Source organism: Rhinolophus hipposideros (assembly GCF_964194185.1).
Source record: "Rhinolophus hipposideros genome assembly, chromosome: 8".
NCBI classification, from domain to species: domain Eukaryota; kingdom Metazoa; phylum Chordata; class Mammalia; order Chiroptera; family Rhinolophidae; genus Rhinolophus; species Rhinolophus hipposideros.
The window spans coordinates 12,206,365-12,220,499 of record NC_138054.1 but is presented as its reverse complement, the minus strand read 5'-3'; the positions used below and the strand labels follow the sequence as shown (position 1 = coordinate 12,220,499).

Here is a 14,135-nt window from a genome sequence, read left to right as displayed (position 1 = left end):
CTCTTCTCCAAGGGTCTACCTTCAGACTCCTCTGTTAGTTGACAAGAATGGTACTAGCAGCTAAAGTCAGATTCCTCTCTGGGACAGAAAACCCACATTTGGAAAAGGCAGATCCTCTTCCAGGGTAATCAGGAAAGTATGTGCAGTAGCAGCCAGTCATAGAGCCCCAGGAATCCTACAATTTGGCCCCCTTTGTGGCAACACTAATGAACTAAGAGGTCAATTTGGTCATTTCTAAGGCTGAGCCTTTGTAACTATAAATAAATAGACAGAATGAAAGGAGTACAGAAAAGAAAAACAAACGAAGGAGAAAAGGAAATGAGAAACCTGACTTGATTTCATTGAGAAAATAAGTTTTAAAGTGCCCTTTATGGAGCAATTCCATCAATGCTTTGCCATGCAATTGCCCAGGAGAATTCTTCCAAAATTTATATCCCCTGAGCTAGACCTTGGTGTTCCTTGCAGGCTGAGGTTCAGTAATTCTGGGAGAGTAGAAAGGGTTTTGTGACTATGTGAAGCCGGAAGAAAAGGCCTGATGAACCACAAAACTGGATACTTTGTAAGGTACAGAACAGTCAGCACTTTCCTCCGAGGAGAGAACACACAATTGGCATGAAAGTGACCCAAGCAATGGATGGAGGAGGAGAGTATCCAAAAGTAGGTTTCCAGCTCCATGTTCCTGCAGGCATCACAGAGTGGACTGTTGTATGCCCTAATGTCTCTGACCAGATGCAAAACGCTGATCCCATTTAAATGCCATTTGTGGACCAAAGTGAATTAGATGGTAACATCGGGAATGCTGGAATTGGGGGAGGTTGTATTTTGTTGGCTTTTCCCCCTTGTGGTTTTCACCATCTGTTTCTTTTAATGCATAAACAAGGAAAATGACTGGTTTGGAACACAAAGTTTTTAAAAACCAGATGACCACAGGCATCCTCTAAATGAGAAAGAAAGAGCCCGTTTGGGTTCTGTGACATTTGTCAGGAAGTGAGATGTTAAATACCGGGAAGCATTAATGCTCTCTGCCAGTGAAGATCCACAAAGGCAAGGAAAAGGCCTTGTCCGTGACCCCGCCTTCCTGAGGTCGTGCCATATGTTTACATTTTACCAAGGATTATTTTCCAACAGCACCCAGCTCCCCTCCCTTTTTAAACTAAAGATGAAGCCATTCAGCTGGCCTGCAGCATAACCAGCCTTGGTTTTCCATTAACATTATTGCTAACTTGGCAACCATGGATAAAATCCACTCTTAGAAACTTTTAGAATGAACAAAAGCTGCGTTGTGAGCAGGTTCTATTATAAAGCCAAAGTAGAGAGCTATAATTAGAGGAGCTGATGAGATAGACTAAGAGAAGATAATTCATTTATCTCCTGGATAATAGTGACCAAATATATATATATAAGGGCATTAGGAACACAGTGTGCTTTTCTTAAGCAAAGGACATCCTGCTTTCAAAAGAAAGGTTTGCCATGCACAATACAGTGGCCACTCGATAAAATTGTTCTGTATGCTCCATGCCAACAAACCTTAAAGCAACAGATTCCTTTTTTTTATTTATTTATTTTATTTTATTTATTTTTTTATTTCCCTATCCTTGGACACCCCTATCCTGTTTGCTCCAAATCACCGTCTTTCTTAAATACCCCCAATCCCAGGAGGGGAAACAAGCTGACATTTCCCCGTCTTCTCCAAGCCAGCACCACCCTCACTCCCATGCCCTGGGGCTGGAAGATTCACCAGACCTGGGATGTTTTCGCTGGGGGCGTGGGGTGAGCTCCGAGTCTAGGTGGCAGCTGGGACAGTGTCCAGATTCCTTTTTTAAACTGGAAGCAGTGGAGAGATTTGATGGGGTGGTGACTGCATACTAATCTCTTTTACCTTTTTTGCAAGAAACAATCAGCCACAAGCACCAGGGATTTAAAATCAACTTGAACTCGCGCATTTTAGAGCCTTCAGGGAAAACGACATTGGTGCATTTGGCCAAGTTCCACTCATTTCAACATAAGACATGAACAGTTTTCACATCGTGTTGTAGGCAGCCTGACACCAGAGATTTCACAGTAGAGAAAAGATAAAAGATGATAGTCTCATAGGGAACAACCAACTTTTCTGAATTTGCAAGATCTGTTCTCAACAATGTCCTGGGCAATTCTGAGGTGGGCGTTCTTAGTCATTTGTGAGCAGGGCTTAGGCAGAAACAAGACCCTAGTAATTTAGAAGCCCTTGGCAGATTAAATATATTTCAAAATGAGTTTAAGTTCAAATAATTTCTCTACTCATGCTTAGGACACCATGAAGTATGTAGATAGGAAAACATGAGCCTGTCGGGTGCGAATTGTTTTATTGACATTGGTTCCAGATGCCAGCGTTGTGATGAGTGTATTTGACTTCTGACATCCCTTGGATGTGGGTACTGTCTGGAATGTTTGCTTCCCTGGTAGAAATGGGAAAATGATTAGAGACTTGAACTCTGTTCCTGGAGGCTCCCAGACTCGTTATTTTATTTGTTTCCTAAGTTAAATTGAAAGCTCTTGGAGGCTTCTAAGGGCAGCCCTGTGTGAGCGTTAGCTTCATAAAATACTCTAGTGACCTATGGAATTTTAGTTATAATCATAATAATGTCAGATGAAGAGGCATCCTGGAGAAAGTATGAGAGGAATTTTAAGTGGCTGAACTCTATTTGCATTATTCATTCTACAAATAGTTTCAGAGCCTTAAAAATTTTTTTTTTCGTTATGCTGTGCTTTTGATGTTCCAAGGGATGGTCTAGGGCATTCATAATTCAAAAATGATTCTCCCTTCAAATACAGTTTGGAAATTAAGACTTTATCTGACTAGTTTCGAGATGATTTTGTTACCATGAGGAAAAGGGATAGAGATATTTCAAGATCTTCTTCTTCATTGGGATTCAAGAGGGATTTAAAAGTTTCCTGATCTGGTGAACTGGTGTCCTCTTGTCTCCTTCTTCTTCTCCCTTCCTTATTTCTTTGGGGTTCGTCCTTCTTTCCTTCCTTCTTTCCTTCCTTCCTTCCTTCCTACTTTCCTTCCTTCCTTCCTTCCTTCCTTCCTTCCTTCCTTCCTTCCTCCCTCCCTCCCTACCTCCCTCACTTCCTTCCTTCCTTCCTTCCTTCCTTCCTTCCTTCCTTCCTTCCTTCCTCCCTTCCTTCCTTCCTCCCTTTCTTCCTTTTTTCCTTCCTTCCTTCCTTCCTTCCTCCCTCCCTCTCTCCCTCCCTCCCTCCCTCCCTCCCTCCCTCCCTCCTCCCTCCCTCCCTCCCTCCCTCCCTCCCTCCCTCCCTATCTCCCTCACTTCCTTCCTTCCTTCCTTCCTTCCTTCCTTCCTTCCTTCCTTCCTTCCTTCCTTCCTTTCTTCCTTCCTTCCTTCCTGGGGGAGATGAGGGAGGCATGTCTAATGAGGGGACTAGGCAATTCACTCAGGACTCGGGCTTAGAATCTTACCCCTCTGTGTCTTCTTGCCCACAGGTGATAACCCCAGTGAGGACTGGCCACGGCTATGTGTACGAGTACCCATCCAGATACCAAAAGGACGTCTACGATATCCCTCCTTCACACACCACTCACGGGGTATGTACCAGGACGCAGTCACCAGGGGAGAGGAGTGCTTCAGCATGGCATTCCTTCAGAGCTACAGTGGGAAGGAAAACTACAAATTATGTGTATTTCTTATAAGGCTTGATTTAGGTTGTCTATCCAGGAGCCATTTTAGCCAACATTATTTAAAGTATGTTTTCTGGATTTTCTTTAGCAGGAAATCCTAGGCTTTCCTCTGACAAAGCTTTTGTTACTCATCACTTAATCATTTTCTTTCAGGAAGTCTATAATTTCAACTACAGTTTAAAGTACAGACATATAGATATTTCACTGAAGATCATTTTTATAGTCAATCTAAGTCAAAGAATATGAAACTTAAAATGAAAAATTTCATCAGCCCCATATTACATAGAATGCTGTCAAATAGTAAGGGTATATACATAAACTGGTAAATAACTCCATAATTAAAAGCTTAGTAGCATGAAAAAATGACAAACATAAGACATTTCTATTCCGGCTAACTCAGGTGTTTCTCTTCAGGTATATGACATCCCTCCGTCATCGGTGAAAGGCTCTGTGTTTTCAATTCCAGTGGGAGAGATAAAACCTCAAGGGGTATATGATATCCCTCCTACTAAAGGGGTAAGTGAGCTCCTACAGAGCAGCAAAAAAGGTGTGTGTGTGTGTGTGTGTGTGTGTGTGTGTACTGGGATAAAACAGCAAGGGCAAACCAAAGGGAAAAAACTAGTCTTTGTGAGAGAGTAAAGGAATGGGAGGGAAGGTGAGAGGGAGGAAGGAAAAGCAATAATTAAAGATCACTCTAGGGAGTTATTTAGGGGCCCCCACTTAAAAAAATAAGGAAAGTCAATAAGAGGCAAAATCATTCATTTAATTTGGCAAGCTACTAATATACCATATAGATAGATAGATAGATAGATAGATAGATAGATAGATAGATAGATAGATAGATAGATATAGATATAGATATATGATGTTACAGCTTAGTCCATGTATATGGATTAATGCATTTGATTTACTCTGCTATTCTCAAGGGGAGGCCTGCACAAGAAGTGCACATATCCTTATTTTACAGATAACAGAAGTGTGTCTCAGAACATTCAGCATCACACAGCTGGTAAATCCAGGGAGAGACCTTAGGTCTTCTGACATCTAGTCTGCTGTTAATGTATAATCTGCCTCTCAGCCTGGATCTAAGGAGGAAGGATACCCAGGAGGTGCTCAGAAATGTGGGGATAGGACCCAGGGAGAGCAGCTCAGCCAGGAGGGTTCACACAACAGGCAGCTTTGAACCCAGAGGAAGGATGCCCTTGTCAAAGGATGAAGGAAGTAGGGGCAGAGCAGAGCCTTGGAAATACCTCCCATTAGTGGGTGGGGGATGAAAGAAAAGGAACCAGCACACAGGCCTTCAGAAAATCCAGACCTTTATTTTAATGTACTGTTGTTTCCGTATGTTCATGGGAGCCAACTGAACAAATACTAGCTTTGGTTTGTACTTACTTTTCAGGTATATGCCATTCCACCCTCAGCTTGCCGAGATGAAGCAGGGCTCAGAGAAAAAGAGTATGATTTCCCCCCTCCAATGAGACAAGCTGGAAGGCCGGACATCAGACCCGATGGCGTGTATGACATCCCCCCAACCAGCACCAAGCCAGTGGGAAAGGACCTTCACATGAAATATAACTGTGATGCTTCAGGAACTGCTGAACTGGCGACACGAAGACATCAAAGCATTTCCCTAAAACACCCACCCTCACATCTGGGACCAGCGGTAGGCAGTCAGAATGATGCCTACGATGTGCCACGAGGGGTTCAGTTTCTGGAACCACCAGCAGAAAGCAGTGAAAAAGCAAACCCTGAAGAAAGAGACGGGGTTTACGACGTCCCTCTGCACAACCCAGTGGACACCAAAGGCTCTCAGGATGTGGTAGATGGGATCAACCGATTATCTTTCTCCAGTACAGGCAGCACCAGGAGTAACATGTCCACATCTTCCACCACTTCGAAGGAATCTTCACTCTCAGCTTCCCCATCTCAGGACAAAAGACTCTTACTGGATCCAGACACAGCCATTGAGAGACTGCATCGGCTCCAACAGACCCTGGAAATGGGTGTCTCCAGCCTAATGGCACTGGTCACCACGGACTGGCGGTGTTATGGATATATGGAACGACACATCAATGAGATACACACCACGGTGGAGAAGGTGGAGCTGTTCCTGAGAGACTACCTCCATTTTGCAAAGGGTGCCGTCGCAAATGCTTCCTGCCTCCCAGAACTCACCCTCCACAACAAAATGAAGCGGGAGCTCCAAAGAGTAGAAGACTCCCACCAGATTCTGAGCCAAACCAGCCATGACTTAAATGAGTGTAGCTGGTCCCTGAATATCCTGGCCATCAACAAGCCCCAAAACAAGTGTGATGATCTGGATCGGTTTGTGATGGTGGCAAAGACGGTGCCCGATGATGCGAAACAGCTCACCACAACCATCAACACCAATGCAGAGACCCTCTTCAGACCAGGCCCCAGCAGCTCGCACGTGAAGAATGGGCCCGAGAGCATCATGAACTCCACTGAGTACCCACACGCTGGATCCCAGCTGCAGCTGATGCATCCTGGGGACCACAAGGTCCAAGCCCTCAACAAGCCATTGCCCCCAAGCCTGGGCAAGGACCAGCCTCCTGACTGTAGCAGCAGTGATGGCTCTGAAAGGAGCTGGATGGACGATTATGACTATGTTCACCTACAGGTAAAGAAACCAAACTCATAAAGCACCTACATTCACATTCAGGGAGTCCAGGACTAAGAATCTGTAAAGCTGGTAGGCTGGACTACCAGAGGAGAGAACGTGATTAATGGTAATCCAAGTGGTTCTCTAATTGGAGGCAATGTACAGGAGAAAGACCACTGGCCTCAGCGTCCAGAGTCCTCGGCTTGAGTCCTTTCTCTGACACTAATTGTGCGACTGACTTATATAACCTCTTTGGGCCTTAATTTCCTCATTTGCCAAATGAATAGAGCACGGGGTTGTATTAGATACCACTGATAAGCCTCAGGCAAGCAGGATACTTTATTTAAAAAGTGGGAAGAGGGAGTTTCACTGTTACTGGGTTTTCCTGAAAGTAAGACTGGGTTTTATATTAATCTTTGCTCCAAAAGATGCATTAGGGCTTATGTTCAGGGGATGTCATCCTGATAAATCATGCTAGGGCTTATTTTCCAGTTAGGTCTTATTTTCAGGGAAACACGGTAGGAGAAAAAAAATTGAAAGCCTCTGTACTAGAGAATTTCTCAGGTCCCATCAGCTCTACTCTGTGTGTGTGTGCGGGCGTGCGTGCGTGTGTGTAATTACTTGCAGAAAACTTAACCCACCTCGGACTTACCTTGAAGGCCACTGGGCATTTGCCAGTTGACCTAGAACTTAACCCTGGGAAATGGGCAGTCATAGTCGGCCTCCTACAAGCTGACCTGGAATCTTGACAGCTTACCCTTTCACTTTGGGGCATAAAACATTCTACCAAGATTCATTCTTTAGAATTCAGCTTACTGTCTTATTCTTCCATTCTTTTCATTTGACTAAGAGCCACAGATTATCCTGAAAACTATTTAACTACAGTTTCCTTGAGAGCAAGAGACTGGGGAAGGAAGCACTGAGCCACAGGAAAAATGGGGAGAGAGACTCAATGGCGGCATTAAACAGTCACCTGACTGGTGTCCAACTCTGCATATTGGGAAATACTAATATGATGTAGAGTTGTAGATGATTCGAAGAAACTAGAAGTGCAATGTGGACCACATTTAGACCTGAGTTAATAGGTGTATAGGTTTGCATATTAATCCATTAGGAAAGAACCGTGAGAAACAGTACTGGTTAAGGAGGTTTGAAGGGGATCATGGATAGCTCTCCGAAAGTGGTTAAGTGGAGCAGAGAGTATGGCACCCACTGTGGAAAGGGGTTTTAGTTTGCAAGCCTAACCTACACAGTGACTCTGAGTCTGGCCAAGAAGCAGGCCATCTCTGTCCGGGATTCACAGGGCCTAATTCGGCATGCAGGAAATTGCAAAGGCAATGGAAAATGAAAGAGTATTTACACGTTTGTCAATGAAATTGTTAGCATAAGTGAATCATAGTGGTGATGTAATGTTTTCTTTATGTTGAAAAATAATAGGGTAAAGAGGAGTTTGAGAGGCAACAGAAAGAGCTGTTGGAAAAAGAAAACATCATCAAACAGAACAAGATGCAGCTGGAACATCATCAGGTAAGTTCAATCAGTACAAAAGCCACCTGGTATTGAAAAGATTTCCTGCTTAATAAGAAAGGTATAACTTCAAAAGATCATGATTTTGATCCTTCCAGCACACTTTGGTATAAATAAGCTCCAAGGCATATAATAGAGTGTAAGAACAAAGAGGTTTGTGGTTTTAGTAATCCAGCTGGTGTACCTGGATTACATCCAAACAGCAATTTTTCTGGGCTAAGCCTATACATCTAACACATTAAAACTGTTTGGGTTTAGGCTGTTGATCTCCAGGAGCAAGAGCCACTCAAGCTAGCCCAAGCAAACAGGTTATATAGTAAGACCACAGGAGGGAAATTCAAGAACAGAAAATGAAGACATATAGCCATGTCCAGTGAGAACTAGGACTGTAAATTCTTTCTTCTTCTTGTACCTCCTTTGCTTCTCTCTAAATCTGCTTCCTTCTCCTGTATTTCCTGGTAGTTTCCTCTGCTTATCTACTCATTTGGGTCTGCTATAACTTTATAGAACCCATAAATGACCACTTAAAGCGTTTTCTATAGATGGCTTTTCATTTCAGCTCATAGTCAACCCCTTCTGTGGCTCATCAAATTCCTAAACAATTCCTAGCTACCTACTTATCTATCTCTCCCCTACATCATAAGCCTGTGGCTTGGCCTTTCTTGGTCCACCATAAAGGCAGGAGGGCAGGATCGAATGTTTTCAAAATATATCTAGTCTATTCACTAAGGGCTTTGGGCAGAGCAGTTCATTCAAATGTTGGGCTTGAGTGGGGCAGATAATGATGGGTATTGTTAGTACAAGGCATAAAAATAAAGAGAAATGAATTGAGGGTTTATAAGCCTTTTCTTAAGATGAAATAAAATGGCATGTAGGGACATGAAATGGCACACTACACTTCGGAAACCAGAGTTCTACTCTGTACTTTCTAACCAACCGTGTGGCCTTAGGCAAGTCATTTAACCTCCCTGAACTGCAGTTACTTCTCTATAAAATGAGAAAATCCCTCAGCCCTCTATATAATGAGATGATATATTTATGACCTTATTTGCAAAAGCAGAAGCTACATATCTTGAACCATCGCCCTGTCTCTGTTTCTGTTTGCTTTAGCATTTGGCCAAGCAAGACTACAGAGCTTTCGGTAACTTATTGAAACCATAGTAATTCCTAAGAAGAAAACAGACTCTGCAGAAAAATAAAGCTCACTGTGCATTTCTTGGGGAAGACCCTGGGTGAGGTTAGCCCTGGTCTGACTCAGCCCTACCTCGGGATGGAAGATTGACTGAGCCCTACACTTAGGTCACAGATAGTCCTTACCTACAAAAGAGAGTCTCTCCAGAGACTAGGTGGAATAGCTTAAAGGTTATTATTACAATTTAATGTAAGGTGAGGAGAGAAGGAAGAAAGCTAACAATCAATGAGTCTTACTCTGTGATGTCCTTTTCATTCAACAGCTCTGTGGAGCTGTTATGATGCAGGGTTAGCATTCAGACTCCCTTAGGGACGTTCTTTTATAGTACACATATATTTAGGTGCATTAATCTTTCCCGTAGTGCTGGATCATAACTCATAAATCTGGACAGAAAGAGTAAGAGAAATAGAAAAGAGTCACGGATTGTTATTTATCTAAGTATCTTAAAGGGGCAGAGTCAAGGCTTTCCTCCAGAAGGAGCAAACGGTCAGTAATTTACTTGACAAAGAGATCCCTACATTTGGTTTTCCCTTGCCACCACTCAACATTTAATACACATTTACATAGAACCTACAACATGCCAAACGCCATTCTAAGCACTTTGTAACTATTAACTCGTTTAACCTTCATGGTGGTGTAGGAATCTGAGCTGGGTTTAAGCTGGATGCTGCCTTTCAGCCTGAGAGCATGATAGAAAGTCAGCAGGAGGATTCCTTAGGCATCATCTTTCTCAACCTCTACATTTCACAATTTAGGAAAACAAGGCAACGTGACAACGTCCTCACATCTAATAAGCACCTGACACATAGGAGGGATTAAAATTCCTGTCTTTTAACTCCAAGCCCTGGTTAACTTCCATTACAGCATGCTGCCGTACCCTTAATGAAATCTGCTTTCTTCCTTGCAGCTAAGTCAGTTCCAGTTGTTGGAACAAGAAATTACAAAGCCGGTGGAGAACGACATCTCAAAGTGGAAGCCCTCACAGAACCTCCCGACCGCAAACAGCAGTGTGGGTGCTCAGGATAGGCAGTTGCTTTGCTTCTACTATGACCAGTGTGAGACCCATTACATTTCCCTTCTCAATGCCATTGACGCTCTCTTCAGTTGTGTCAGCTCAGCCCAGCCCCCGCGGATTTTCGTGGCCCACAGCAAGTTTGTCATTCTAAGCGCACACAAACTGGTGTTCATTGGAGACACACTGACAAGGCAGGTTGCTGCCCAGGATATTCGCAACAAAGTGATGAACTCTAGCAACCAGCTCTGCGAACAGCTCAAGACTATAGTTATGGCAACGAAGATGGCTGCCCTGCATTACCCCAGCACTACCGCCTTACAAGAAATGGTACACCAAGTGACAGACCTGTCCAGGAACGCGCAGTTATTCAAGCGCTCTTTGCTGGAGATGGCGACGTTCTGAGAAGAAAAAGAGGAAAGGGGGACTGCGTGAAAAACTGGAAATACTATCTGGTTTTGTAAATGGTGTCTATTTTTGTAGATATTTTATATGAAAATGAAATATTTTAACATTTTATGGGCTAGACAACATTCAGAAATTCAGGGAGCTAGGGGGAATTCTTTTTCCAGTGTGGTTCTTATGTATATACACGTAAGCATCTAAGATATAAACTATTCGCAAATTTATCCACGTGTGTGTGCTTGTATATTCATGTTTGTTTGTTGATGTTTGTCTGATACATTCCATTAAAAAACATGAATTAAGAAGCACCTTAGTAAGCAAGCACCTCCTAATGCTGCTTTTCTTTCTTTTCTTTTTTTTTTAAAGAATACATACCATCTGGCTGTAATATTGCTCTACATATACTAGCGATTTATTCGGAGACTTTCATTTCCAAGTCTGGGAAGCATTGTATATTTGCAAGTGTTCATCTCCCAAGTAATGAGGCATGGTATGATTTGTCCTTGTTCGGAAACCCCTTCCAACATTGACTATCTTGGGCATATTATGGCAAAATATATCACTTCTTGTTGAGAAAGCCCTCTTAGAGAAAATGTTTCAGAAAGCATATGCTAATCCAAGCTCTGATATTTTGGGTGCTGGAGAGATAAGAGACACATGTGTCTAGAAGCCATGTCCCCAGCCAACACTGGGTTATTTCAACACCGAGAGGACATCACAATTAAAGGAGAGCATGTGTTTCCCAGAGCTATTTGGTGGTCTGTATTTTTGAGTGATTTGGCCATGAGTTTTCCCAAATGATGTTTTTAGACTTGCAAAAACCGTATTATTTGCAGCAGGAATTCATCAGACTATAATTATCCACACAAAGAAAGATGATTCCACCTGCTAGTTGTAAGTAGAGGCCTTTCTGACTCTCCGCATTCACTTAGGTGCTACTATCCCCATTTTCTGAGGGGAACTGGCCAGTTTCATGGTCCCCTGAACTTCAGAGCTACCAGCTTCCTTAAAACATGCATAGGCAGACCTGACACTTAAAGCAGTTCTACCGAGCCTATCTAATCTTTACAACTCTGTCTGGCTGACAGCCCTGTGTATACAGACGACCATCATCTCACCACTCATTACAGCATCTGTTCTGTCCCCTCGCACCTGCTGGTGTTGGCAAAGCACAGGCACAGCACAAGCTATCAGATTCATTATGGGGCAAATAAAACACTTCCTACCTGGTGAGAAAATGTATTCACATATTACCAAGTTAAGAAGCACGTTATCTATAATCTTTCAGTCCATTTCTTCTTTAATGGTTTTATTCCAGCCTATTTAAAAACATTTTTATTTGCAATACATACTTTGACTGAGTTCAGCTTGCTTATTTTAAACAATCAAATCACTGAAACAGAAAATGATTTAAAGAAAAGAATGCACGATCTCAGCATGATAAAAAATATCAGTGAAAATTATCATAGAAGGTGCTTTTTAAAACAACTGCTATTGTAGTTCTCAAAGTCCTGCTCTGCCAGAAGAAGATTAAAAGTGGTTATATGACAAATAAATGTATGGGGAGGAAGGGGATTGCTGAAAATCAACAACACTTGAAGAAGTTTTAAAGTGTGTCCTTGTAGATTTCATTGTAAATGTGTATTTCTTAGGAGATGACAGACTTGTTCTAAGCTAAGTGATGACCTTTCATGTTTTCAAGACCAAAATGTTGAGTCTGTATTACTCTCTTTGCCATCTTGTATGTAGAGACTATTTTAAATCATTAAATTTTTTAGATCTGTGTTTTCGTAGCCACTGGGTTTTCTTTTCTATAGTTCTTTTTACCACAGAATTAGACACAGGCTTATTTTGGCACTCCTAATATAGAAAGTTATTTTATTGATACTATAGATCTGGATTTTTTAGGAAAATTGAGAAATTTTTTTTTTCATTCTGTGTCACTTCAGATTACATTTGCATTAAAGAAAATTCTAGAATCTGTGAACGTTACCAACCCAAATATCTGGAACAAGGCCTTCTCTTCACCAGAAGTCTTGTACATTTAAGTAATGGCTAGGACAATTTCTCCTATAACATGGATACTACCATTTATGTGGTTTTAGAATTAAAGGGAATCGTTCCATTCATTCTGGAATAGACATAATTAAATAATTAAAAGACAATTATATTTGGTGAAAATAAGAGATTCATAACCACATAAATTATTTTTAATGCTTGGCCCACTCTTTCACTCAGGTGTTCTATTGAGATTTATAGATAAAATAATTGAATATACCTTGTATCACTTGCCCACATCTATAAACATTAACTGATTTTCAACAAAAGTTTCAAGTCACTTCAATGTGGAATGAAAAGTCTTTTGAAAAAAAATGATGGAACAACTAGATCTCTCCATGGGGAAAAAAAATGCTTACCTTACATACAAAAATTAACTCAAATGGATAAAATACCTAAATGTAAAACTTAAGTCTCTAATGCTTCTGGAAGAAAATAAAGGAGAAAAATCTTTGTCATCTTAGGTAGACAAAGATGCCTTAAATAGAACACAAAAACAAATCACAAGAGAAAAAATCAAATTGGATTTCACCAAAATTAAAAGCTTTTACTCTTCTAAGGAGATCATTAAGAAAACAAAAAGTCACAGACGGAGAAAATATTTACACTACGTACATCTCTCAAGGGAATGTATCAGAATAAGAAGACAACTATTTTTTTTTAACTGAGCAAAAATGTAAACAGAAACTTCACAAAAGAAGACATAAATGAACAATAAATAAATGAAATATAATCACACCAAATAGTATCACTAAAATTAAAAGGACAAGACATGCCAACTGCTGATAAGAAAAGGGTACAAATGGAGCATTCATACACTGCTGGTGAGAATATAAAATGGTACAAACACTTTGGAAAATTGATTGGCAGTTCCTTAAAAAATTAAATCGATGCCTACTGTATGACCTAGCAATTCCTCTCTTAGGTATGTACCCAAGAGAAATAAAAGTACATGTCCATACCAAGATTTGTATGAGAATGTTTATAGCAGCTCTATTTTTAATAGCTGAAAACTAGAAACAACCTAAGTGTCCATCTTTGTGAATATAAAACCATTGTGGTATATCCACACAATGGAATACTACACAGAAATTAAAAGGAACCAAAAAAAATTGAAACAAAAATAACATGAATGAATTTCAAAATCATTATAGTGTGTAAAGAAGCTAGGCAAAAAGAATGCACACCGTATGTCCACCATTCATGCAAAATTCTAGAAAATGCAAACTACAGTGACAGAAAGCAGATTAGTGATTGCCTGGGAAGAGGACTGGTTGAAGGAACAGATTATAAAAAAGCTCAGGGAAACTTTTGGGAATGATGTAAATGCCCATCATCTTGATTGTAGTGATGACCTCACAAGCATATGCATGTCAAAATTTATCAAATTGTATACTTGACATACATACAGTTTATTCATTGTCAACTAGGATTTTTTTAAAACAGGAAATGGTCTAAATACTCCAATTAAAAGTTACAGACTCTCAAACTGGATTTTTTTTTTAAAGCAAGAATAAACTATATGCTATTTAAAAGACTCTAATTTTAAATAAAAATACGCAGATAAGTTAAAAGCAAAGGGATAGAAAGAGATATACTATGCACATTCTAATTAAAATAAAAAGCTGGAGTGGCTATATTA

General features: G+C 40.9%; 1 protein-coding gene across 1 annotated transcript in view; it reads left to right on the top strand.

Moving 5' to 3' along the window:
* The window catches only part of NEDD9 (neural precursor cell expressed, developmentally down-regulated 9), a 45,328-nt gene extending 33,108 nt beyond the window's left edge, over positions 1 to 12,220 (top strand). Inside the window, exons 3-7 of the mRNA XM_081055449.1 lie at positions 3,482 to 3,583; positions 4,091 to 4,192; positions 5,076 to 6,317; positions 7,737 to 7,826; positions 9,926 to 12,220. Coding sequence (XP_080911575.1) covers positions 3,482 to 3,583; positions 4,091 to 4,192; positions 5,076 to 6,317; positions 7,737 to 7,826; positions 9,926 to 10,435 — 2,046 coding nt within the window. The 3' untranslated portion in view covers positions 10,436 to 12,220. The remainder of the gene's footprint in view (positions 1 to 3,481; positions 3,584 to 4,090; positions 4,193 to 5,075; positions 6,318 to 7,736; positions 7,827 to 9,925) is intronic.
* Positions 12,221 to 14,135: the final 1,915 nt, after the last annotated feature.